This window comes from Phyllostomus discolor, chromosome 2 (genome assembly GCF_004126475.2).
Source record: "Phyllostomus discolor isolate MPI-MPIP mPhyDis1 chromosome 2, mPhyDis1.pri.v3, whole genome shotgun sequence".
NCBI lineage: Eukaryota > Metazoa > Chordata > Mammalia > Chiroptera > Phyllostomidae > Phyllostomus > Phyllostomus discolor.
The window spans coordinates 43,466,912-43,491,644 of record NC_040904.2 but is presented as its reverse complement, the minus strand read 5'-3'; the positions used below and the strand labels follow the sequence as shown (position 1 = coordinate 43,491,644).

The following is a 24,733-nucleotide window of genomic DNA, read 5'->3' as shown; positions in this document are numbered from 1 at the left end:
TACAACTGATAAAATAGACTTTAAAACCAAGGGAATAGTAAGAGGCAAAGAAAGACACTACATAATGATAAAGGGAATAATTCTATAAGAGGATATAATCCTTACAAACATTTGTGCATCTAACATAGGAGCACCTAAATATGTAAGGCAAACCTTGATGGATATAAAAGGAGGGTTTGACAGCATTAGAGTCCTAGTATTTAACACCCCATTGACATCAATGGATAGATCTTGCAGACAGAAAATCAACAAGGAGATGGCAGTTTTAAATAATACACTAGAAGAAATGTATTTAATTGATATTTAGAGCATTTCATCCCAAAGCAGCATAATATACATTCTTTTCAAGGGCACATGGAACGTTTTCTAGGATAGACCACATGTTAGGACACAAAACAAGACTCAATAAACTTAAGATTGAAATCATATTAAGGACCTTCTCTAACCACAGTGCAATAAAACAAGAAGTCAGTCAGAAGACAACTGTAAAACGCACAAAGACAGGGAGGCTAAATAACATGCTACTAAATAAAGAATGGGTTAACAATGAGATCAAGGAAGAAATTTAAAAAGTACATTGAAACAGATGAAAATGAGAATACAACAACCCCCCAAAAGCAAGCAATCCAATTAAAAATGGGCAAAGGACCTGAATAGACACTTCTCCAAAGAGGACATATAGGTGGCCAATAGACATATGAAAAGATGCCCAATATCACTAATCATCAGAGAAATGCAAATTAAAACCACAGTAAAATATCATCTCATAACTGTCAGAATGGCTATCATCAATAAACAGCAAACAAGTGTTGGTGAGGATGTGGAGAAAGGGGAATCTTCATATATTGTTGGTGGGAATGCAGATTAGTGCAACCACTATGGAAAGCAGTATGGAGTTACCTCAAAAAATTAAAAATGGAATTGCCTCATGACCTAGTGATTCCACTTTGGGAAATTTATCTGAAGAAACCTGAAACACTAATCCAAAAGAATATATGCACCCTGATGTTCATTGCAGCATTATTTACAATAGCCAAGATATGGAAGCAGTCCAAATGTCCATCAGCAGATGACTGGATGAAACAACTATGGAACATTTATACAATGGAATAGTACTCAGCCATAAAAAAAGAGGAAGAAAATTTTACCCTTTGTGACAACATGGATAGATCTGGAGAATAGTACACTAAGTGAAATAAACCAGTCCGAGAAAGACAAATACCATATGATTTCACTTATATGTGGAATCTAATGAACAAACTGACCTCACAAGCAACACAGAAACAGGCTCATAGACAGAGAGCAGGTTGACAGCTCTGGTGAGGGGATGCTCTGGGAGGGGAGAGGGGTTGAGGTGAGCACACAGTGAGAAAGAGGTCACGGGCACAGACAGCAGCGGGGTGGTTGTAGGGCAGGGAGGGTGGGTGGAGGTGGAAGAGGATATGGGGGGGATAAATGGTGGTAGAAAAAATAAAATAGACTTCTGGCAAGATGGAGGCATAGGTGGATGCACCATACCTCCACGCACAACCAAGATTAGAACGACAACAATTTAGAGGCAGAATAACACCTAGAACTGATAGAGAATTTATCTGAATGGAAGTCAGACAGCCAAGAAGTTGAAATAGACCCGTTCATCTAGACCGGTAGGAGGGGCGGAGAGGAGCAGCCAGGCATGGGTCCAGGGTCACGGCGTGGGTTGTGGGGAGGAGAGCAGAGAGAGGTGGGCACATAAGGCAACTTGGGGCGCCTAAGGCATCTGGGGCACGCAGGATCACAGCAGGTGGACCCTGAGTATGCAAGCGGCAGCTGGCGGACTCAGTGAGGTGGCAGTTGTGGAACCGGGCAGAGCACACAACCCAGGATCCCAGAGAAGGGACTGAGGTCCCATGGAGAATGGAGCTACCACCATTGTTCTCTCCCACCCCTGCCTCCACATACAACGTCACAATCTAGTGACTGGGGTGCCCAGCCCTGGTGAACACCTAAGGCATCACCCCTCACTGTAACAGGAGTGACCAGACCAAAAAAAAAAAAGAGAGAGAGAGAGACACATCTCAAACAGAAGAACAGATCAAGGCCTCAGGACTCATCATTTTAAACGACCGAGAGATAGCCAATCTATCAGATGCATAGTTCAAAACACTGGTGATCAGGAAGCTCACAGAATTGGTTGATTTTGGTCGTAAATTAGATGAACAAATGCAGGCTATGATAAAAGAAATGAGGGAAAATGCACAGGGAACCAGTAGTGATGGGAAGGAAACAGACTCAAAATGATAGCGTGGACCAGAAGGAAGAAAAAAACAACCAAACAGGAAAGAATGGAGAAATAAGAATTCAAAAACACGAGGAGAAGCTTAGGAACCTCCAGGACATCTTTAAACATTCCAACACCCGAATTATAGGGGTACCAGAAGGGGAAGAGGAAAAGCAACAGATTGAACACGTATTCGAACAAATAATAAAGGAGAACTTCCCCATTCTGGCAAAGGAAATAGACTTCCAGGAAATCCAGGAAGCTCAGAAAGTCATAAAGAAGTTGGACCCAAGAAGAAACACACCAAGGCACATCATAATTACATTAGCCAAGGTAAAAATGAAGGAGAGAATCCTAGAAGCAGCAAGAGATAAGGGGACAGTCACCTACAAAGGAGTTCCCATCAGACTGTCAGCTGATTTCTCAAAAGAGACCTTACAGGCAAGAAGGGTCTGGAAAGAAGTATTCCAAGTCATGAAAGACAAGGACCTATATTCCAGATTACTCTATCCAGCAAAGCTTTCATTTAGAATGGAAAGGCAGATAAAGTGCTTCTCAGATAAGGTCAAGTTAAAGGAGTTCAGCATCACCAAGCCCTTATTATATGAAGTGTTAAAGGGACTTATCTAAGAAAAGAAGATAAAAAAAACATGTATAGTAAAAGGACAGCAAACTCACAATTATTAACAGCCACACCTAAAGCAAAACCAAAAGAAACTAAGCAAACAACTAGAACAGGAACAGAACCACAGAAATGGAGATCACATGGAGGGTTAGCAACAGGGGAGTGGGAGGAGGAAAGAGGGGGAAAAGGTATAGAGAATAAGTAGCATAGGTTGTAGGTTGAGAATAGATAGGGGGAGGGTAAGAATAGTATGGGAAATGTAGAAGCTAAAGCACTTATAAGTATGACACATGGACATGATTAAAGGGGGGGATGTAGGTGGGAGAGGGTGTACAGGGTGGAGGGGAGTGAAGGGGGGAAATGGGACAACTGTAATAGCATAATCAATAAAATATATTAAAAAATAAAGAAAGAAAGAAAAATAAAATAAAATAAAATTTAAGAAGACCTCAGGCGTGTTGAATGAATAAACTACTGTTTTATCCACTTACTGAAAAATACTACCTGACTAATTTGTTCTAATTTTTTCCCATTCAGAAAGAAGATCTTCAGATCTATTTTAAATACCATAAGAATTTGCCCCGAGCTAGGGCAATCTGGCAAGAATGTCAAGACTGTGCCTACTTTGGGGTAACGTTGAGATTATGTCTCCCACAAATTGTTTTCTCTGGACAATGTTTCTGTGCATCAAGTTTTTAAAGACCTCAAGAGTGTGAGCTCGGCAGAGGCATTTGGCATGGGGATTTACGTTTATTGAAAGTCTCCCCTGTTTTGGAATTGCGCACGGGAAGTTTCCGTGCTGCCCTGGGTCTCTGTGGGACAGGCCTGTGAGGGACCGCTGTAGCCTGGTGAGAAAACCAGAGTCCTCTTCTGAGATAGGTTTTAAAAATAGAATTCAGCCCAAAAGGTTAGATAGACATCAGTGCTCCTGGGAATGGTATCAGTGAGCCATGATGTGCCCTCCAGGCCCCACCACACCCAAACTCTAAACACAGGCTGCCTCCTTTTCCGAAGCACCTGAAATGCCCCACTGTGCTCTGGTAGACTTAGTTGCTAAAAGAAATAGACGGCCCTGCTTCCCTAGCTTCTCATAAGAATACAGCCAAGCGGTCCCTTTTCCCCTATTGTTCACTTCGCACGCAGTTCCCCAAAGACTGAGCAGCTCAGCAACGGTGCGTGCAAACCTGGTCAACCCGGCTGCCCCTCTTGTCTGTGAACGGCCTGTTTCATTTCTTGTGTTTAAATGCCACCACTTTTGTTTTCTGTATGTGTTGTTTGTTTTGTTTTATGTTGTTTCTGCTTGTTTTTAAAAGGTATGCCAGCGCCAATTGGATCACAATCTCCCTCTTTTTAAGTATCTTGGAGGACCGAGCCAGAGACTCATAAAATACCAGATGCTGTTGAAGGTAAGGTCAGTAAGACAGTGCTTTTCCGTGCTGGGCAAACAGATGGATGCACTGTGGTGCTCTTTCCCTTAGAGTTGTGACTGTCTTCCAAAGGTGAAGATACCCATCCTCTGAGCTTTTTCAGTCCTCCAAGTTTAAAGCAGCCCTCCTCACTGGAGCATGAGATGAAAGAATCATGGAGTTGCAAGGGACCTGGGAGCCTGGCTAGTCCAACAGGCAGCAAGGCATGACTCTCTTAGGAGCCTGGCTTAAGGGAGGAGAGTGCTTGGGAGCCAAGTGACGAGAGGGGCTGCAGCCACACTGCTGGCAACTGGGGGGATAGGGAGGCCACCAGGCCTCTCTCTACTCTCCTGTAAGATATCTCCAGGTAAGACATCATCTGCTCCATTTTATGGATGAGGCAAGGAGCTTCAAGAAAGAGGTATGACTTTCCCCTAAGTCACTCTTTTACGTGCATTAAGACAATGGAAGGGAGAAGGCAAAACTGAAGTTTTCTCTCTTTTTGCAACATCTGCCTCCACCCTTAGATTTAGCATCTTTCTCAAGAGCATTAGAACAGAATGCACTGTGCTCTGAAGAACTCCTAGACAGCCCTTCTCTCTCTGACACCGGCACACCTGCAGAAGAGTGCTCCCAGACACCCCGAACGGGCGGGAGGCACTGTCAGGGCTGCCTCCCCGGGAAGCCGAGGAGAAGGCTGGGGCCGTTCCTCCAGGTTGTGTTTTGTGGCTACTATCTCAAAAAAAAGAAAAGAAAAGAAAAAAAAAGCTACTGCCATTTACTGGGTTCCTTCCCACGTGTATTTTTTACTTAATCCTCACAATCAGATGTGTCGGAAGGCTCTGGAGTACGAAGAAACTGAGGCTCGTGGAGGTTGGGCTCATGGCCCAACCATCTGCCCTCAGAAAAATGTGCTGAAGCCTTGCCTCAGCAGAGCCCGCTGGGCTGGACCGCCTCTGCAGCTACCAGCTGTGGGGACTACTGGGCCTGCTAGGCACAGGTTTTCTCACGTGTAAAATGAAGATACCTGAACCTCCTGCTCACTGGGGGAAGCAGTGAGTAAATGCGTGGAGAGAGCTGCTCAGTGCTAATGCACAAGAAGCTCCTGGGCCACGTGGCTGCTGTTTTGTACCTGCAGACGTCACTCCAGTGTGAGACTAAGGAGGACGGCTCACTGCTTCCCCACATGAGTGATACCTGTGAGCATGCTTTGATATGACATTCACCTAGGGCCTCGTATGCCTCTGTTGGTCCCATCCTTACTGTTGTGAAGTCCTACCAGTGAGCAGAGAGCGGGACCTAAGTGGGAGTCTTCACTCCCTACAGCCTGGCTGCGTCAGGGACTGGCCTCCAGTCAAAGGGTTTTCCCTTTGGCATGATGTTGACACAACAGTTAAGTTCCATTTGCAGAGGACTGTGGGGCACGGTGATTAAAAACACAGAGGCAGGAACTAGACCTCCTGGTTGTGGATCTGGGCTCTGACAGCTCTGTGCACAAAGGCAGGTCAGTAACCACTCCCTGCCTCAGGCTCCTCAGCTGTAAAATGAAGGAGGTTAACAATACTTTTCTGGTATGCTCTTTCTAGATATATGCATAAAACTTTTAACATTAAATGAGGTAATACATGTTAGAATATTCTGTTAGTTTTATTGAAAAAACAAGAGACAGAATCACTGTAAAATACTCCTTGGAGGTCTTTGCAAAACCACTGGAGGCTACTCAGGGCAGACCAGTTTTTCCCACAGAGAAGCTTGCTGGGTACCCAGAAATGCAAGTTTAAGCCACTGGCATGTGGTGAAGGGAGGAACTTAGTGCGGTTCTCCACCGTGAGGAGCAGACTCATTCTGCAGTTTCTTAGAGAGAGCATGGGTGTTGGACCATTGCCTCGTGGCTGAAAAAAGATCCTAGAATCCTGGTGTGGGAGAGCTTTTTGATATATAAAGGAAAGGGGAAGGGTTGACAGGTTGTATTAATAAAAACAGACACGTGGAAAATGGGGAAAGATATTAGCATATACATGCTCAGTGGTCCTCATGCTTAATAATGAGCTCATAGAAATTAGTAATAAAAAAGTCTATGATATGCTTCCTATCTTGTCTGAGATATTATAAAAGCTAATAATCGTGACCAAGAGTTTTGTGAGTACATAATATCTAAAGAGTCAAGGCAAGGTAATTAAACAATGTTAATATATTAGTATCTGAATACACTGGAAAGAACCCATGACAAATTGACATTTAGGGACAAGAGGAACTTGCGTTCATTGAGCTAATGATTTCTATCAAACAAGCTAAGTGATGGATGGAAACTCTCAAGTTTAATGTAGGGAATTTTTCTTGCCTGGATTTTGTTTAATTAAGATGTGGTTTGTAAAAGAGTACATATTTGTTTACTGTAAGTTTTGCTTATTACAAGGGTGCTCTAGAATAGATGGTCATGCTGATTTCCTGTGATACAATATGATGTGAAACCAACTCACATTATAAGAGAAACATTCATTTTTCTTCTTCTAAAAATTAAATAGGCTCTACTTAAAGAAATAATCAATGGGGAGAGGTTGGTAAATGTGACAAGCTTTCCACTGTAAGATGACAAAGGTCCGAGGATATAATGTAAAGCATGGTGGCCACATCCCATTATTGAAGCTGGTAACACTGTAATGTACAATAGAAGTTTGCTAAGAGAGTAGACTTAAACACTCTCACCAAAACAACAAAAAAAAAGATAAATACGTGAGGTGATGGGTATGTTAATGAACTAGAGGAGGAGAACCCTTTCCCAATGTGTACGTGTATGAAATCACTATGAGGTATGGCTTAAATATCTAACAATTTTATATGTCAGGAATATCTCAGTAAAGTTGATTTTTAAGAAGGAAATTAATAATAAAAAATTAACAAAGGACATAGGCAATTTACAAAAGAATAAATGTCAGTAGTAAACATTCTTTGAAAGTTCTACTGCACTAGTTATCTGAGAAATTCAAACTAAAACACAGTGAGGTAGGATTGCTCTGTCAATTCAATTGACCAAACTGTTTGCTTAAATGGCAATTCCGCCTGTAGGCTAGGAGCAAGAGAAACAAGGTCTCCAAAGTGGCTGATGGGAACAGAGTCCTCCTCTAAGGAACTTGGGAATGTGCACCAAATCTCTTCACACTGACAACTCCACTTCTAGGAATTTATCTTAAGGAAAAATTGTGGAACCTAAACATTTAACAATAGAGGAGATTAATTAATTATGATTTACATATAGGATGCAACACTGCCACAATCAAAACCATGTCTTTAAAATATGTAGTGTCATGAGAAAATAAATATTCATGATATGCTACTGAGTGAGAAAGAGCAGGCTACAGTGAATGTCCCCAGTACTATTTCACTTGGGGAAAGAGCACTGTGTGAAATATACCCTTCATTCTTTCCCTCTCACTTGTGGCAGGCAGGCAAATCTGCATAAATTCTCAGTTTAGCATTTGTCTGGAGATTGTTTGCACAGTAGATTTAGCTGGCGTTTTAACTCTCTGATTTTCAATAAGACTTTTGGGTTACCGCAGGGTCTGCTGGATTTGGAATCTCCTGAGGATTTGGAGGCAGACCCAGGTGACCTAGGAGGAGGTTTGACTAAGGTACTGGATGTTAAATATTGTTTTATATAACTGTTAATGGCATTTGTTCATGGGTGGGAGAACTCATGGCAATTTTGTTTTCTGTGCTTAATGTCTCTATGTCTAAGTATTTTAAAATGGTATGCATTTCATAATTCGCAGTCAGAAAAAAAACAAAAAAAATTAAAGGCAATTTCAAAGCGGAAATTTGTAGTACAACAAGTAGTAATATATTTTCTTCCTTTCACATAAAAATGTTTTAATGAGAATACAAATAGGAATGTATAAGTAAACATGATAAAAGCTCTACTGTGGTTTTTCTGCATGACAGGATTATGAATGATTTATATTTATTTCTTTGTCTATCTAATTTGTATATATTATGTCTTGTTTCCCTCCAAGAGTGTGTGTGAGTGTGTGCATGTGTGTGTATGTGAATTCTAAGGCTCTCTTAGAGGAAAAGGTGGCCAGCTAAGTAAGGAAGACATTTGTGGCTTCACAGTGAGGTTTCTTTTAAATTTCCTGTTAAATATTCTGGTTTTAACAAGGAAACCTAGGACATATGTCTCAAGAACAGCAGTCATTTGCAGGCCGTCTCTGCTCAGAATGCATGTTGGGGACCACCTTAAAATTAGAAGCTCAAGGCACAGGCAATAATTTTACAATCTGAAGCAAGAGAAGCCAGCCTGAGTTAGAGGGGTTTAGTAATGTTTGTAAGGCTTTCCCTGAACCCTACATTACCAATGAATGTAAAACTAGGAAGGAGAGAGAATGAGAGGAGTTGAATCTCCAAAGAGAAGTTGAGTTTGTGTGTTGGGGTAAAGAGGAAGATGCCTAGTGTAAGAACTTTTGATCCTTTAGTGACGGTATTACTGTAAAGTCAGGTGAGAGTCTACTGACTTTCACCAGGACTACAGGCTGTTTATTATGAGGGAGAAGGCAAGAACCCATGACGAACTGTTCGGTGGAGGCAGCATGCTCAGCTCCATCCATCAGGCCCCATCACTCATATCTCTGATCCAGAAATCCGCAGTGCTTCTGCAGAGATTAAGGAAATACACAACTCTCCACTGACACAGTAGAGGATAAAAGAGAGAGGTGGGGCTGTACAGGGCAGCAAAGAGTTTTTTCTTGTAGAAATTGATATGTTTCAAAAAGTGGAAGAAAACAAACTTGTTTTGTTTGCATTTACTAGATAACATAAAGATGCTATGTAAGTAGCAGGGGAATAAAATATTGAAAACCTAAGCAAAAGCCTTTGAGCTGAAACAGTCATCCCTATTATGTCCAAAGTGTCCCAGTGGTAACAATGGAAACATTGGTTTCTTCAGTTGGTAGTTATGGCTTTTGTACTTAATGCTGAGTCTTCATGTTTGGGAGGTGCAGACCTGGATGGCATCCTTAAGGGTAGTAGCATGTTGGGGGAGGAGAGGAGGAGGAAGGGCAGTGCTGTGGGGGATTCAATGTGGCAAATGCATCATTAGTCAACCTCCACTTGGCCACCCAGGCTTTGTGTCTATGGAAGTTTAAGAATACTCTCCTCTGGGGTGGTTTTAAGAATAATTGTACCCTTCTGTGCATCTAGGTTAACACACCTTGGAAATAAACCACAACTACCACTCTCAAGAGCACATAATCTTGTTAACTATCCTGTAATGCATCTAATGTCCACTTTGCTTTCTCCCACCTCCATGTAATCTTCCTAAACTTCCTCCTTAATCTCAAATGTATAAAAGAAGACACAAAACTGTTATTCTCCAGAGCATTTGAGCTCTTGCTCCTAGATGTATGTTCTCATTTTGGCTCACATGAACCTTTATAGAAATTTTTTTAGAAAGGCCTTGCCAAGCCCTGACTGGTGTGGCTCACTTGGCTGGGTGTCATCCTGCAAAGTGAGGGGCTGCCAGTTCAATTCCCAGTGAGGGCACATGCCTGGGTTGCTGGTTTGGCCCCAGGTCAGGGCACATTCGAGAGGCAACGGTCTCTCATATGTCATTTGTCTCCCTCTCTTTCTCCCTTCCTTCCCCTCTCTCTAAAGTAAATAAATAAAATCTTTTTTAAAAAGAAAAAAAAAAGATGTGGCCTGGACAAGTAGCTCAATTAGAGCATCCTCCCAATACATCAAGGTTATGGGTTTGATCCCTGGTCAGGGCTCATACAAGAAGCAACCAATGAATGGGTAATAGAACAACAAATCGATGTTTCTCTCTGTGTGTGGTGGGGTGGGGGGAGTTCTCTATTTCTGTCTTTCTCTCTCTCCAAAATTGGTAGAAAAGGGAGGGGACTTTATTTCTAAAAAAAGGTGTCATTTTACCCATAGGAATAAGACTGTCACATTAAGCACAGAAACATGAGACTCCAGTTGCACTTTTCCATAGGCCCCAGGGGCAGGGGTGTAAAGGAGAGAGCATCCAATTTCAAGGGGGCTGGTTTTCTTTCATGCTTTAAAAAAGCTCAGTATGTTTCTTACAGAGCAGAAATATATGCCCATGACGTTGTGAACTTCATTCTTCATTAGTAGAATCCACGGAAGTGTGGTTGATGGTCACCTAGCCACTGGCTTTAGCCACTGTTCTCTGGGAGCAGGGAACAGGTTGGTGTATCACCTTCTCAGATACTCCATGCTGGCTGGATCCGTGCCTCCTTATCTCTGTCCTGTTTTCCTTCTTTACTTAGTAGATGGTTTACCTTTTGTTTTCCAACAAGGCATTTGGTTTCCACAGAAGGGGCCAAAGAGGACCGAGGATTCTGCATCCTTAGCTGAACTACACCAGGCTTTGGCTGTGGTGGAGGATTTGATTAAGTCCTGTGAACTGGCCGTGGACCTGGCCACAGTCACTGGATGTCCGGTACGTTATGCTCCATAACAACTATTGGAAGGTGTCACAGGAGAGGCAGGAACAATATAACAAGGTGGGAGGTGCTGTGACGAAGCTGGAGAAGTGATTTATGGTAACGGAATTGACTCTGGGCAGGGGAGAGTATTGGGGGGAAATGGGGACAACTGTAATTGAACAAGAATAAAAAAATGTTTTTAAAAAAGAAGGAAACACTGCAGCTGACAGGCAGTGTGACCCTTACAGAAAGAAAGAAAAAAAGAAAGAAAGAAAGAAAGACACTTGACTCAGCAGAAAGTCGCCTACACCAGTCAACAAACTTGTGCTATGAGCCCCCAAGCAGCCCCTCGGGGTTTTCGGGAGTCTTGGGTTGGATTCTGCATGGTCCAGAATGCTGAGGCTCACCTGTGCTCTGGGAAAACCAGAAACCTGGGGGCCTGAATATATGTGGGCGGGGGAAATTGCTAAAAGAGTCATTTATTTTGACTCATGGCACTATTAAAATATTAAATGATTTTCCTTCTTTACTCCGATTTTCTCCATAAAGATTGCTTTGAATATGGGTCCTAAGTGAAAGTCTCGCCCCATTTTACATCACAGCCTCTGGAGGGGGCCCGACAGGCATGTAGTGTACACCCCCTTCATCCAAACAGTGCAGAGAAAGCACCAGGAGAGACGATGCCGGGGAGCAGAGCCGTCTCACCTCCAGCATCAGTGTTAACGCTGAGCAGACAGTCCCGGGCATTCCAGGCAAACAAAAGCTCCTCTCTAACCATGTGACTGCCTTGGGACTGGACCATAAGTAACATTCAACTGGTGTTCATGGTAAAGCACTCTAGATTTTAACTCAGGTGTATTAGTTTTCTATCATTGCTATAACACATCACCCCAGGCTTGATGGCTTAGGACACCACAAACCGATTACCCTACAGTTCCACGGGGCAGAAGTGAAACACCATCTCACCAGGGGCTAAAATCAAGGTATCTGCCTTCCTTTTCAGAGGCTCCAGGAGAGAATCTGTTCTTCGTCTTTTTCCATCTTAAAAAAAACAAACAAAATAAACATCATTGCTTGGCTCATGGCCACTGCCTCCACTTCCGAGCCAGCAACAGCACATTCAGTTCTCACATCGATCATGTCACCCTGGCCTTTTCTTCTGCTTCCCTTCCGCTTTGTAAGGACTCTTGTGCTCACTCTGGACCCACCCAGACAGTCCATGATAATCTCCTGACCTCAAAGTGGGCTCATCAGCAACTCTGATTCCATCTGCAACCATTCAGCATGTGACCTGACATCCTCTCAGATTTTAGGGACCAGGGCCTGGACCTCTTCTGGGGGGCTATTATTCTGCTCACCACATAGGGACCAAGCATTCTGAGTATTACATTTCAGTTACTTCTCTTTGTTTTGCTTTTCATTTTTACCTGGTTTTAACATTCTCTTTATTGATGTCTGGGAAGATGAAATGACCTTTCCTCTCTTTCCTTGTCATAAATCAAACCACACAAATTAATTAGGGGCAAAAATTGTGATCTTTTTATTTCCCTCCCTCCTGGTAGTTCTCTGGCCAGCATCTTGGAAACAGCCCCAGGGGGTGTGTGGTGACCCAGCCAGTGATGCTGGGAATCCAGAGCGCTCTCTGTTTCCTGCTGATGCATGATTCCGGAGGGTATTCATGAACCACAGCGGGTGTGAGAGGAGGTCACTTTCTTGGTAATAATTTCTTCTTCAGCTAAGTATCAAGGAAGCAACTTGTTGAATTATTTTGGGACATCTTTCTGTTCTTTTCATCTTTGAGTAAATGTCAGCTACCCTATTAGGTATCCATTTGCCTGAGTCAAATGAATGTTTCACAGGGCAGGAAACTCCCAGCTATTATTCTGAGAGTAACACAGGAAGAGGAAGTTAGGAGAAAAGAAAGGTTAAAACGTGAGTAACTAGCAGGCTATGATAATTTTATTCCAAACGGCTTTTGTGCAAATCAGGTGAACCAATTTATAGATTTCAGAGATTTTACTCAAAGTACAAAAATAAAACTTTTCCCCCCATATGTCCTCAGAATTGTACCTTTGACATACACTCTATGGTTTCTTTTTTGCTAAGACTAACTTTCTTTGCATCTGTACATTAGCTCATTTATCTTGGCAGCGCTGTATAATTCTGTTGAATTATAGAGGAGCAGGCATTGGAAATTTCAGCCTTCTCACTCAGCAGCAGGTCTATGGAAAAGACACTCGCCTCACCCAAGATCACGTGGTCACCTGCTTCTGGACCCCTTCCCTCCCTAGCAGGGGCGCCATCCTCTCAACGCATTCTCGTGTGACTCTGTTTAGAATTGATTAACAATTCGACTACCACAAACTCATATCTAATGATCCTAGATCCTTTGCCTCAGCTTTGTGGAACTTTCTCACAGGGTGTTTACAATCATAAGCTGTATGTGTGGATAGATCCAACTTAACCTCTTAGTTTCTCTACTTGACATCCAATATTAACCTGGTTTTGTAAAGGAAAGAAATTGAACCTGAGTGGATGAATTCATAATTAAAACTACTGGGAAAAAAATCCCTTCTGATATTTACATTTTCTCCTCATGTGGGGTCTTGGTTTAATTTACTCACAAACATATTTTTAAATATTATTTTTAAAAGCAAAGTTGTTTGGTGGGAACTGAGATTCAGTTTACTTCCCTCTATTTGCTAAAAACAAAAATTCCTCTCTCTTCAATCCCGGGTATAAAATAGAGGTGCATTTAGAGTCCTTTAAAATCCTGACTTGCCGCAACAAGTTCCAAAGTTGAATAGTAACAGCTGGGTGAAACATTTTAATATTCTGGAAAAAAATTTATGTAATTTATTCAAGTATTTTTATTGCAAGTTTATTGTGGGGCTAGGACCAGGTATTTCATTTCTAGCTTACTTTCCAGTTCCCTTACCATAGTGCCAGCAGCAAAGATAAGGCTGAGTAAACAATCTTAATGACTCAGTGGAATTGCTTTGTGTGTCTTCCCACCCCCAGGACACCTCTGTCTAAGTGGGGTAATTGAGGATTAAATGGTGTTGAAGGCACTTAGCACCTTGCCTGGCACCTGGTAGGTGCTGAATACAGAGCCCTGGGTCTGGCGTTAGGAGCTCCATCAGGCTGGAAGGAAGGAAGACCTTTGCTTCTGGCGATTGTAATCACCCAGGGCTCCTGTGTCCCACAGCTTCTGCTTTTCATTTCTGGGCCAGGCTGTGTGCTGATTCATTTCTCCAGATGTTTCCTGATTCTTTGTGAAAGAAGCATATAGCTCCGTCCCCATAGCTGTCACTGCCAGGAGTGAAAACCTGGGGCCCCCAAAGAGTTCCCTCTCTGGAGGCCACTTCCTTAGATCCCTCCCTGGGCCAGGTTCTTCCTTTGGCTCATGTGGTCACATTTACAATTCTCGTATGAAAGCTTTTACCTACAAAGAAAATGGTAGAATTTACTAGCTTACTTCTGCCATCATTTCCCACATGGAGGAGGGCTTTTCACTTGTCCAATCGTTTGGGGTAGCCCCTGGTCTATCTCTGAGCTCCCATCCACTGAATTTTTCAATACACCAAAGTGAGGCCCATGCTATTGTGTCACTGGTAGAAAAACTGGTTGGGAGTGTATTCGTTTCCTGGAGCTGCCATAGCAGCACACCATAAATCGGGTGGCTTAAAACCACAGAAATTTATTTTCTCACAGTTCTGGAGGCTAGAAGTTCAAAATCAAGGTGTTGGCACAACCATGCTTCCTCTGAAGGCTCTGGCTCCTTGCTCCTCTCCTGGCGTCTAAAAGCGTCTGGCAATGGGCGGCATTCCTTGGCTGACAGCTGCATCACTCCAGTTCCTGCCCCCGTCTTCACGTAACTGTCTTCTATTCCTGTGTGTCTCCTGGTCTCCATTTCTTCTTCTCACAAGGACACCGGCCTTTAGGTTCGGGCCCACCCCAATCCAGTATGACCTCACTTCAACTAACTACGTCTGAAATCCTATTTCTAACAAGCTCACATTCTGAGGTCCCAGGTGGATATGAGTTTTGAGGGAGATGCTTCTTCAACCCATAGAGAGACATCACTGAATTAACTCCCTCATAGTGCGGAGCTCTGAGTTTCACGTCCCTCCAGGCATGCACTAAATGCCAATAAATGAACAGACACTTTCTAAATGGCTAATATCTGCAAGAGGTTGTGCACATGACCTCTGGCTTCAGGACCAACTTCAGTCTGATTGGAAAGAAAGAACATAACATGGTTGAAGAGATGGCCCCGGGCCATCCTGGGTCCTGCTTCCCCTTGCAGTGGCTGGCCTCCACATGTGTGCATCCTGGCTGCTGTTTAATCCTATCAGGAGCATGATTCTGAGAGCGTTTATGCAAGACGGCCTGGAGGTTATACATCTCATCTGTTTCAGCTGGAATCAGACCCAGCAATTGCCCCTCAGTGACTACCCCTAATGATGGGCTTACTGGGAAAGCCGACCACAGAGCCTTGGGGAGAGTCAGAACAGTGGCAGAGCCCAGGTCAGAGAGGTGGGAACTGGACGATTCCAGGATCCTCCGCCTTATCCCGGGAGGGAGTTGGGGTTCTCACCTGTGTACCCTGCCCATATGTGCAAATATGACTACACACCTGCTATCCCCGCCCCTCACCACCCACTGACTGGTTCATTTCATGTCTTTTCCTCTTCCTCATAGTTTCTGGTGACTCATCTTCACTGGTCTGCTTCTTTATCATTCATTCCAGCTCCCGCCCTCTGCTAAAGCATCTCACAGCAGCAACCTCTGCTGCTTACTGTCTCCTCCTTAGTTGAGGCAAGGATCAGGTGGCCGTCTGCCATCTTTTTTTTCACACCAGCCCTCTGTGGTCAGGGGCCGGCACCTTACTGGCATCACATCTTTGGTCAGTTGCCTCCCGAAGTGTGAATAGCTGTGACTGCAGGTGGTGTGAGGAGGAAAGTACAGAGGTGACACAGGGCAAACACATCGCTGTCCATGGTTGCCTCCTCAAAGGGGCTGTTTCCTCTACGACCATGGCATTGGTCAGATAGCCTGACCAACATCGCCCAGCCCTGTACAAGTCATGAGAGAGCGCACCTGGACTCGTTCTCCTGCCCCCATTGCTCTGGCCTCTTTTAGAACTGATTTCACAGCTGTGACTGTGAAGTAATGCCTCCACATTCGCCAAATGTGTTCTTAGAAACAGCTCTACCTAAAATCCATTCTATTCTATCTATCCTAGGATGTGTTTGAGGGTGTGCTCAGTATTTGACTCAGTGACATAGGAGAAATTTCTCTCACATTTTGTAACAGGAGTCTGTGTTTTTCCTGAACAACAGATTTGGGTATGTCTTTGGACATAGTGACTCATGTAACTCACTCTGCGTCCCTCTGCTCTGCCTACTGAAGGTCAGAGCCAAGTCTGCAGCAAGTTTACATGGTTTTATTGTGTGCATGTTATGTACAACCTCCCCATCTTTTCATCTTTTTTCCTTTACCCCAATTTCCTGCTATTTTCTGTCTCCCCACAGTGTATATATTTTATAAGCTGTATCAAATGTTTGAAATGGAGTATAAATACATTTTGCAATAGAAACTATTGATTACAGTTATTCATGTGGCAAACATTAAGCACTTACTCTGGCCAGTTGCATTAACTAAAGCATATTTCCTGTACTATTTATGTCTGTAGAGTACAAACTGAATGGGTTTAAAGGAGAAAGCAGTCCCTGAGGGCTGGAGAGGTTGCATTCACATGGCTCCTTGGAGCATGTGGATTAGAGTGAAAACTTCTCAGGAGTCCTCACGCACCCCTCCGCCCACCTGTCTGGGGGACTGTGCAGCTCGGAACAGGACCTCGAGCTTCTGGGAAAGAAGGGCTCACAGCTGGGCTCTTTGTTCCTCCACGAGGAGTGAACACGTGCGAATGTTACAAAGCAGAAAGAAAAAACTAGCATAGAAACTATGCCAGATACTATAGAAATGACTCCAGGTTATTGCTCGTGAATTTTTATTTTAGCATTTCAGAAGTACAATTTTTAAAAAGAAGGTCTTCCCAGTTTGTTCAATATAAACAATAAGTCATAACAATGCCTACTCAGTTATACAAAACATACATATTTCTAGTATTAACAGTCAGGAATTGTAGGGATTTATCTCAGCTAGATGGAACTCAGGAAAATTTCTCTGTCCTGGTCCCATTCAAATAGCTTTTCCTTTTGCTGTTCTGATTCAAGGACATAAGTCCTTGATGATCTGCTCTAAGTGCTGCAAATGTTGAAAAACACTGCTTCCCTGGCGCACGTCATGCCGCCGCCCTTTAGAGAGGACTCGGAGAAGGCGGGACACCTCGCTCGGACTTGGAAGTGTCAGTGAGGAAGGCAGGCTTGCTGGTGGGGAGAGGCATCACAGTGCGCGTCCTAGTGATACTTAGACTTAAAAAAAGTTGTCATTTGAGATTCTCTTTATACTGTTCACTCACTCGGAAAAACCCAGGGTTGGTGTAATTACCATTTCCATTACAATGCCGTGAAGATTAGGTCATGTTAAGCTTTCTCCTTTCAGAACGGATCTCACGATCTCGGGCTCTCACACACGTGAAGCAGGTGTTGGGAGACAGGGGGACACATGGGTTATCAAAGATTCGTGATGCAGCGAAGCTTCTGTCCCTCCTGACCATCCTTCCAATGCTGATTTCTTGCCCTTTTCAAGTGATGTCATGTATCAGAAGCAAACAAGAGGAAATGGAATTCTGCCTGCAGAAATCACTTAGAAAACGAAAATATGAGAGTGCCCATATCTTTAGTTCCAGGATCCTTGACGTGCTGTGTGTTGACCGCCTTACGCTGCCGAACTGTTTCCTCCTACACCTGACCGGGATCACCGCGTGCAGTGAGGCATGCAAAATTGCAGTTTTGATTTAGTGACAGATTAGCCTGAGTGGCACTTTTAAGATTGTAAACTTCAAAGAAGCGTGATTTGTCACTTGAAAACACACCCCCAAGAGTTCTTTCCTGGTCAGGTAACTTAACAGCTTCGTTCTGTGTGTCTGTGATTCCAAAAGGATGACATCAGACAACTGGGCAAGCTGCTGATGCACGGCTCCTTCAGCGTCTGGACAGTGCACAGGGATGGCTACAAGATGAAGGATTTTATTCGCTTTAAGCCCAGCCAGAGGCAAATCTACCTATTTGAAAGGGGAATAGTGTTCTGTAAGATACGAATGGAGCCCAGTGACCAGGGCCGCTCTCCTCAGTACAGCTTTAAGAAGTCTATGAAGGTAAAGGGGTCCTCTTGCACCTGGGAGTCAGCACGCCCTATGGACAGAAATACAGTTATCCTTATTTTACAGACAGGAGCCCGGAGCTTAGGGAGGTGAGGTTAACTTGCCAAATGCCACACAACAGAGCCAGAGTCCACACCCAGGTCTGACTCCAGAGTCAGGCCGTGTGATCTGTCATCAGTCAGGACCAGGGTGGAACAGAGGTGATTTGGGGCTAAGTAGAAAAAAGGGGCGGTATAGGAGCCTGTGTGGACAAAATAATTAAAAAGTACCCTCTTTTCTCCAGGCAGAGGAGTGAAAGACTTGGTCTTTGGGGCATGGGCTGGATTTCCTCTTCCACTTGCTCTTCTGCACACAGGTGTAGGCAGCGTCCTGTCCTGGGGTCCAGGAACCCAGATCCACACCAAGCATTGCCTGTATAAGGAGATGTTTCGTGAGACACACCCACTCCCACACACACACTTGTGTTCTTCTGATTAAAGTTGTTAATTTATTCTTAGTAGCTTTTGTGACTTATGTTTCTTAATGGATACTAATTCAGTTACTATTAGGTAGAGATTTGTGAAATACTTAGGTATGAAAAGAGAGATAATCTTTTTGCTTAAAGGTTGTGGGCTGCAGCTCTGCATACAGAAAGGAATAGCCTGTGTTACCCTCTGAAACGGAGGAGACAGGTGACACTGTACCAGACTGTGTTTTATGCTCCTTGGGGCCATTAAGAGAGGACAACAAAACACTTGGAAGGAAGAAGGAAGATGGAAGAAGAGAGATAACAGGGTAGAAAGGATTAGGGTAGCTGATGTGACACTTTTGAAGTCAGAAAATGATGGTATAGAAAATTTTCTTCTTTCTTTACAACAGTTGACGACACTGTCAATTCACCAACTTGAAAGGGGAAGCAACAGAAAGTTTGAAATTGCCAACCGAAATGGACTTGAGAAATACATCCTGCAGGTAAAAGCTCATGTCTTCCCTATGGGCGTTCCCATGACAAGTGTTTTCTATCTCATTATTCTACAAGTCACCCAGAGGATAAAAAGCCCCGTGCAATCAGTATTCCAGGTGACCTGATACTCATAGTCCCTTCTTGTCTGTAATTGTAGGCAGCCTCGAAAGAAATCAGAGATCGCTGGTTTTCAGAAATAAGTAAATTATTGACGGAACAACAAAACAATAATAAAGGTAAGGTTACCCCTGCTGACTTTAGTCTGGAGAGTTATACTGTTTCCAGCATTGTGGTGGGTGTGCAGATTGGGGATACTGTTAAAGAAAATGGTTTGCTGGGAAAATAAACCTGTGGCCACAGTTTTATAGTGCAGTACCCGGAAGCACCTGCGGTTGCTTTAGATCATGTAGGGGTTTGTGGTTGTGTGTGGGTGTGGCCCTTTCAGTTGTGATCCTCCCACATAGCTAATTGCCAAGATCAACTTTCTCAATCCAATATCCCAAAGCCATCCAAAAAATGTTAGTGGAAATTTAAACGTCCAATACTACTTTCAGAAGCTGTACTACATTTTTAAGTTGAAATATAATTAATATAACATAAAATTCTAAGAAAATAGCTTTAACTCATACATTTGGGTCTTTGATTCATTTTGAGCTAATTTTTGTAAATGGCATGAATTGGGGTCTAAGTTCGAGCTTTTGCATGTGGATATTCTATTGTGCCTTTCCCCCACTGAGTGGTCTTGGCACTTGTTACAGACTCAAGTGCCATTACAGTGTTTGTTCCCCCCAAATTTATATGTTGAAACTCTGCCCCCCAATGTCATGGTACTAGGAAATGAAACCTTTTGTAGGTAATTAGGGTAGATGAGGTCGTGAGGCTGGAGCGCCCACGAGTGGGATCAGTACGCTTACAAATGCGGTGGGAGAGCTTGCTTCCTCTGCCGGCTCTCTGCCGTGGGCCCACGATGAGAAGCCAGCCATCCGCAGCACAGAAGAGCGCCTTCACCAGAACTCGACCTGACTGGCACCCTCACCTCAGACTGCCAGCTTCCAGAACTGTGAGAAGTAAATCTCTGTTGTGTATAAGCCACCTAATCTACAGTACTTCGTTATAGCAGCCCAAATGAAGCCCCCTCATGAAACTCAATTGGATCAATATATAGGAGAGAGAGTATTTTGGGTGACAGTTTTTTCTTTAAGCACTTGGAACATGTCATCTCACCGTATCGTGGCCACCCTAGTTTCTAATATGAAATCAACTATTAATCTTAGCCTTTCCACGTGACAAATTACTTTTCTCTTACTGCTTTCCAGATTCTTTGTTTGTCTTTGACACTTTGATTATGATAATGTCTAGGCATGGATCTCTTTGGGTTTATATTTCTTGGAAATTGTAGATCATCTTAGATATGTAGATTAGCACTGTTCATCAAATTTGGGGAGTTCTTTAGAGACTATTTCTTTAAATATTTTTTTAGCATCTTTATTTTTCTCTTATTCTTCTGAGACTCTCATTATGTGTGTTTGGTATGCTTGTGGGTGTCCTACAGGCCTTTAAGGCTCTATTTACATTTTTTCATTCTTTTTGCCCCCCAAACTGGAGAGTCCCAGCTGACCTGTGCCGAAGGTCTGAGTCTTTCCCCTGACTGCTCGGAGCTGCTGTGGAGACGCTCCAGCGAATTTTTCGTTCAACTGTTATGGTTTTCAACCCCAAATTTTTATTTGGCCCTTTTTAAATATAATTTTTCTCTATTTATATTCTCTATTTGATGAGCATTTTTCTTATACTTTTCTTTAGTTCTTTATATATGGTTTCCTTTAATTCTTTGAACATTTTTATAATCGTCGATTTAACTTTTTGGTCTAAGAAGTCCACTATCTCACTGTCCTTGGGGACAGTTTCCATTGACCGCTTTTTTTTTTTCTATGCGGGAGCCATACTTTCTCATTTCTTTGCATGTCTCCTAATTTTCAGTTGCAACTTGGACGTTTAAGATGACATGATGTGGGAGCTCTGGAAATCAGATTATCCTCCAGCTCCAGTGTTTTTTGTTACTGTTTGTTGTTTTTGTTGTTGACCATTTGTTTGTTTAGTGACTTTTTAGAATTAATTGTGTAAAATCCGTATCCATTGTCATTTGTAGCACTGAAGTCTCTTCTCAGTTAATGACTGAGGAGAGATTTCCTTAAACACCTGAAACCAATAAATATTCCTGTCTTTGCCAGCAGACTCTGTCTGTATATTGGGTCACACCTTCAATACTCAACCAGGCAGGTGACAGTTTCGCCTTAGCCTTCACTTCTGTTTATGCAAAGCCTCACAGTCAGCCAGAGGTGAGAGCACAAAGCCTTCTCAGATCTTTCCTGAGCGTGCACACAGCCCTGGGCATACGCACATGGCCTTCTAGACTCCCAGGAATATTTTGGAGCTTTTCAAAGCCACTGTGGACACCTCATTACCAACTTTTCCTATTAAACTTTTTTTTTTAATTGTTGTTCTATGACAGTTGTCCCAATTTTCCCCCTTTGCTCTCCCTTGCCCCACCCACCCCAGCTCCTACAGTCAACCCCCACCCTGTTGTCCATGTCCATGGGTCATTATTACTTGATCTTTAACTAGACCCTTCCCCTTCTTTCCTCCCTTATCCCTCTCTCCCCTTCCCTATGGTCCCTGTCAGTCTGTTCCTTGTTTCCATTCCTCTGGTTCTATTTTACTCATTTGTTTGTTTTGTTCATTAGGTTCCTCTTATAGGTGAGATCATATGGTATTAGTCTTTCACCATCTGGCTTATTTCACTTAGCATAATACTCTCAATTTCCATCCATGCTGTTGCACACGGTAAGAGTTCTTTCTTTCTGCTGTGTAGTATTCCATTGGGTAAATGTACCATAGTTTTTTTATACACTCATTTCCTGATGGGCACTTAGGCCATTTCCAGCACTTAGCTATTGTAAATAGCACTGCTAGGAACTTTTTGATTAGCCTGTTTTTGCCTTAGCTGTTATCCAGTGGCTCAGGCAGCCAAGAAGTTAACCAATTGCCCATACTCACTTTCTACAAATGCCCCTGGGGAAAAGGCTTTTCACACTAGGCAAGCTTTGAATCAGGCCTAATAAAGACAGCTTTGCAAGTAGGGTATGCCATGGAAACCCAGAGTGAAATAATGATAATTCTCTGGGAATGAGACTTTGCAGGAGCTTCAGTCCTGTTTGGCCACCGCCTATGGCTGCTAGATTGCTAATCTTCACCATGATTGCAGGCTGTTGGTCTCCAAAGCTATCTGTCACCAACAAGGAGGGGCAGGATGGGAACAGGGCAAATAAAACATCACAAAGCTCACTGTTCATGCTGAGAATCAGCCATTTTCCTTGAATAAACACTGTCATGAATGCTGTAAGTGTTATTTAGTTTCCAGTGTTCCGAAAATATTGTTTCTGGCTATTTTTGCCAGTTTTTTCATGCTCTCATGGAGAATTTTTGGAGACCCATATTCACAGATGTCACTTGCTGTGCTCCTTTGAATAACTAAAAATCACCTTTGAGTAGGTTTCGCCCTGTCACATTTTTTTTTAACTGATCCTCTTAACATCAGGAATGTTTTGTAAGAAAGTCCACCACCTTCATCAAATGAGTTCTAATATTTCCTTCAGGTAATGTTGCTAGTGTTAAGAAATGTTAGTCCCACATGGAAAATCTATTTCCTATAATTTATACTGACAATGGTTTATGTGCTTGGTAAGGAGAATTATGTAAATATGAAAAAGATAAGCTTTGTCTTCAGAGACTAAGCAGGAATGCAACCATTTTGTATTCTTTCTGTGTCTTCTTTGATCCTCAGGTGTTCAGGAGGGTATGAGGGTGCCTGGGCATCGTGTGGGAAAAGATAAACTGAGACGTGTGATTGGGAAATCACCACCTCGGTTTTCCGTCATGACAACAAGTAGCACAGTTCTTGGTTTAAACTGTGGGCCTGTGCCGGGAAATAGTAACAAGATTGTACACTTGAGTTAAATTTATATAAAAATAAGATGGGAAAAAAACTATGACTTACATTTGCTTTTGAACTATTGATACTATACTAACTCTATATTATGGTAGCTGAGTATAGTCCTGGAGGTATAAAACAGAAAGTTATAACACGCCTAGTGAAAAAAGTTACTTGTTTTCCCCAGAAACAACATTCTTGCTAGTCACCTGATTGGTCTAGAAACCCTTATCCCTAGACCAGTGTTTCACGAAGGGCCGTTTAAGGGCAACCTGCGTTAGAATTACTTGAAAGGGGGGCTTCTGGTCAAGATGGCAGCACAGCTTGCCTCTTCTCACAACCACATCAAAATTACAGCTAAAGTATAGAACAACCACTACTCAGAACTATCAGAAACTGAGTTGAGTGGAAGTCTGACAACTAGGGAATTAAAGAAACCACACCCATCGAGACTGGTAGGAGGGGCACACACACGGAATGGGCAGGTCTCTCACCCACCTGTGGTGGATGAAAATTTGGGAGGGGTATCTTGGGAGCGAGGAGTCCCAGCCCTACACCAGGCCCCCAGCCCAGGGTTCCAGTGCCAGGAAGATAAGTCCCCACAAATTATGGCTGCTGAGTTCCCTCAGCAGGGATTGAGTCAGTGGAAGAAACTTCTGGAGCCCCAAGTAGCTCCTCTTAAAGAACCCACACACAGACTTACCTACTCCCTCCCTCCCTCTGAGCTCTAGCACCAGGGTGGTAGCTTGATGGGCACCAGTGACACACTGGAAGGGTCTGAAGTGTTTGGCATCAAGGTGAGCAGAAGCCATTGTCCCTTTTCTGAGCCCTCCCTCTGCAGAGCCAGGGAGCCGGCGGGCTGGTGCCATATTTGAGACTCCATCAAGCTGGCTAACACTGTTTGACTTGCCTTGGAGATCCTCAGAGACTCCCCCTCACCGAACTTATGGCCCACCCAAGCTGCTTTTCTATATGAATAGCTGGTCTTGGCTCATGCTTCACAGCCTCCTGAATTCTGTCAAGTAAGGAACAGCTAGCCTCAGTGAGCTCCAGGCCAGGCACTAGCAGCAGCTAGATTAATTTCACAGCTTGGCTTTGCCTGGGAATCTCCAAGCCCAGCACAAGTAGCAGCCTTCTCAGGTTGCTTTATAGCTCAGGCAGGGTGGCCCTGAGCAAGTCACAAGTGGGGGCTGAAATTGGCCTGCAGCACTTGGGAAACCCCAGGGCCAGCACACCCGGTGGAGAGCTACAAACCACATTGGAGCGTCACCACCCTGCCCCTGCACAGTCGAGCCTCCATGGAGGGCAGAGGTTGGTGGTAAGTGGTCACACTTGCATGGGTAAATCCCTCCCACTGATCTGCCAACAGCAACCAACGCTCAACTACAGTGGGAGGGTGTACTCAGACCACATGAAAGGTGCACCTCGAGTACGTAGCTTGGGTGATAGGGGAGGCTGTGTCACTGGATGCTACAGGACACCTACTACATTAGGCCATACTACCAAGACATGGTCAAAGCAGCTGTACCTAATACACAGGAACAAACACAGGGAGGCTGCCAAAACGAGGAGACAAAGGAACATGGCCCAGATAAAAGAACAGATCAAAACTCCAGAAAAAGAGTAAAACAAAATGGAAATAAGCAGTCTATCAGATGCAGAGTTCAAAACACTGGTTATAAGGATGCTCCAAGGAACTTAGTGAGAACCTTGGCAATATAAAAAAGATCCAGTCAGAAGCAAAGGATTCACTAATTGAAATTAAGAACAACTTACA

At 43.5% G+C, this 24,733-nt stretch overlaps 1 protein-coding gene across 2 annotated transcripts in view; it reads left to right on the top strand.

The window, feature by feature from the left end:
• Positions 1 to 24,733, top strand: part of MCF2L2 (MCF.2 cell line derived transforming sequence-like 2) — a 210,982-nt gene that overhangs the window by 161,962 nt on the left and 24,287 nt on the right. For both annotated transcript variants that reach the window (XM_036017746.1, XM_036017745.1), the window contains exons 19-25: positions 3,423 to 3,515; positions 4,199 to 4,291; positions 7,849 to 7,920; positions 10,623 to 10,748; positions 17,804 to 18,019; positions 18,884 to 18,976; positions 19,126 to 19,204. In XM_036017746.1, the coding sequence (XP_035873639.1) occupies positions 3,423 to 3,515; positions 4,199 to 4,291; positions 7,849 to 7,920; positions 10,623 to 10,748; positions 17,804 to 18,019; positions 18,884 to 18,976; positions 19,126 to 19,204 (772 nt within the window). The remainder of the gene's footprint in view (positions 1 to 3,422; positions 3,516 to 4,198; positions 4,292 to 7,848; positions 7,921 to 10,622; positions 10,749 to 17,803; positions 18,020 to 18,883; positions 18,977 to 19,125; positions 19,205 to 24,733) is intronic.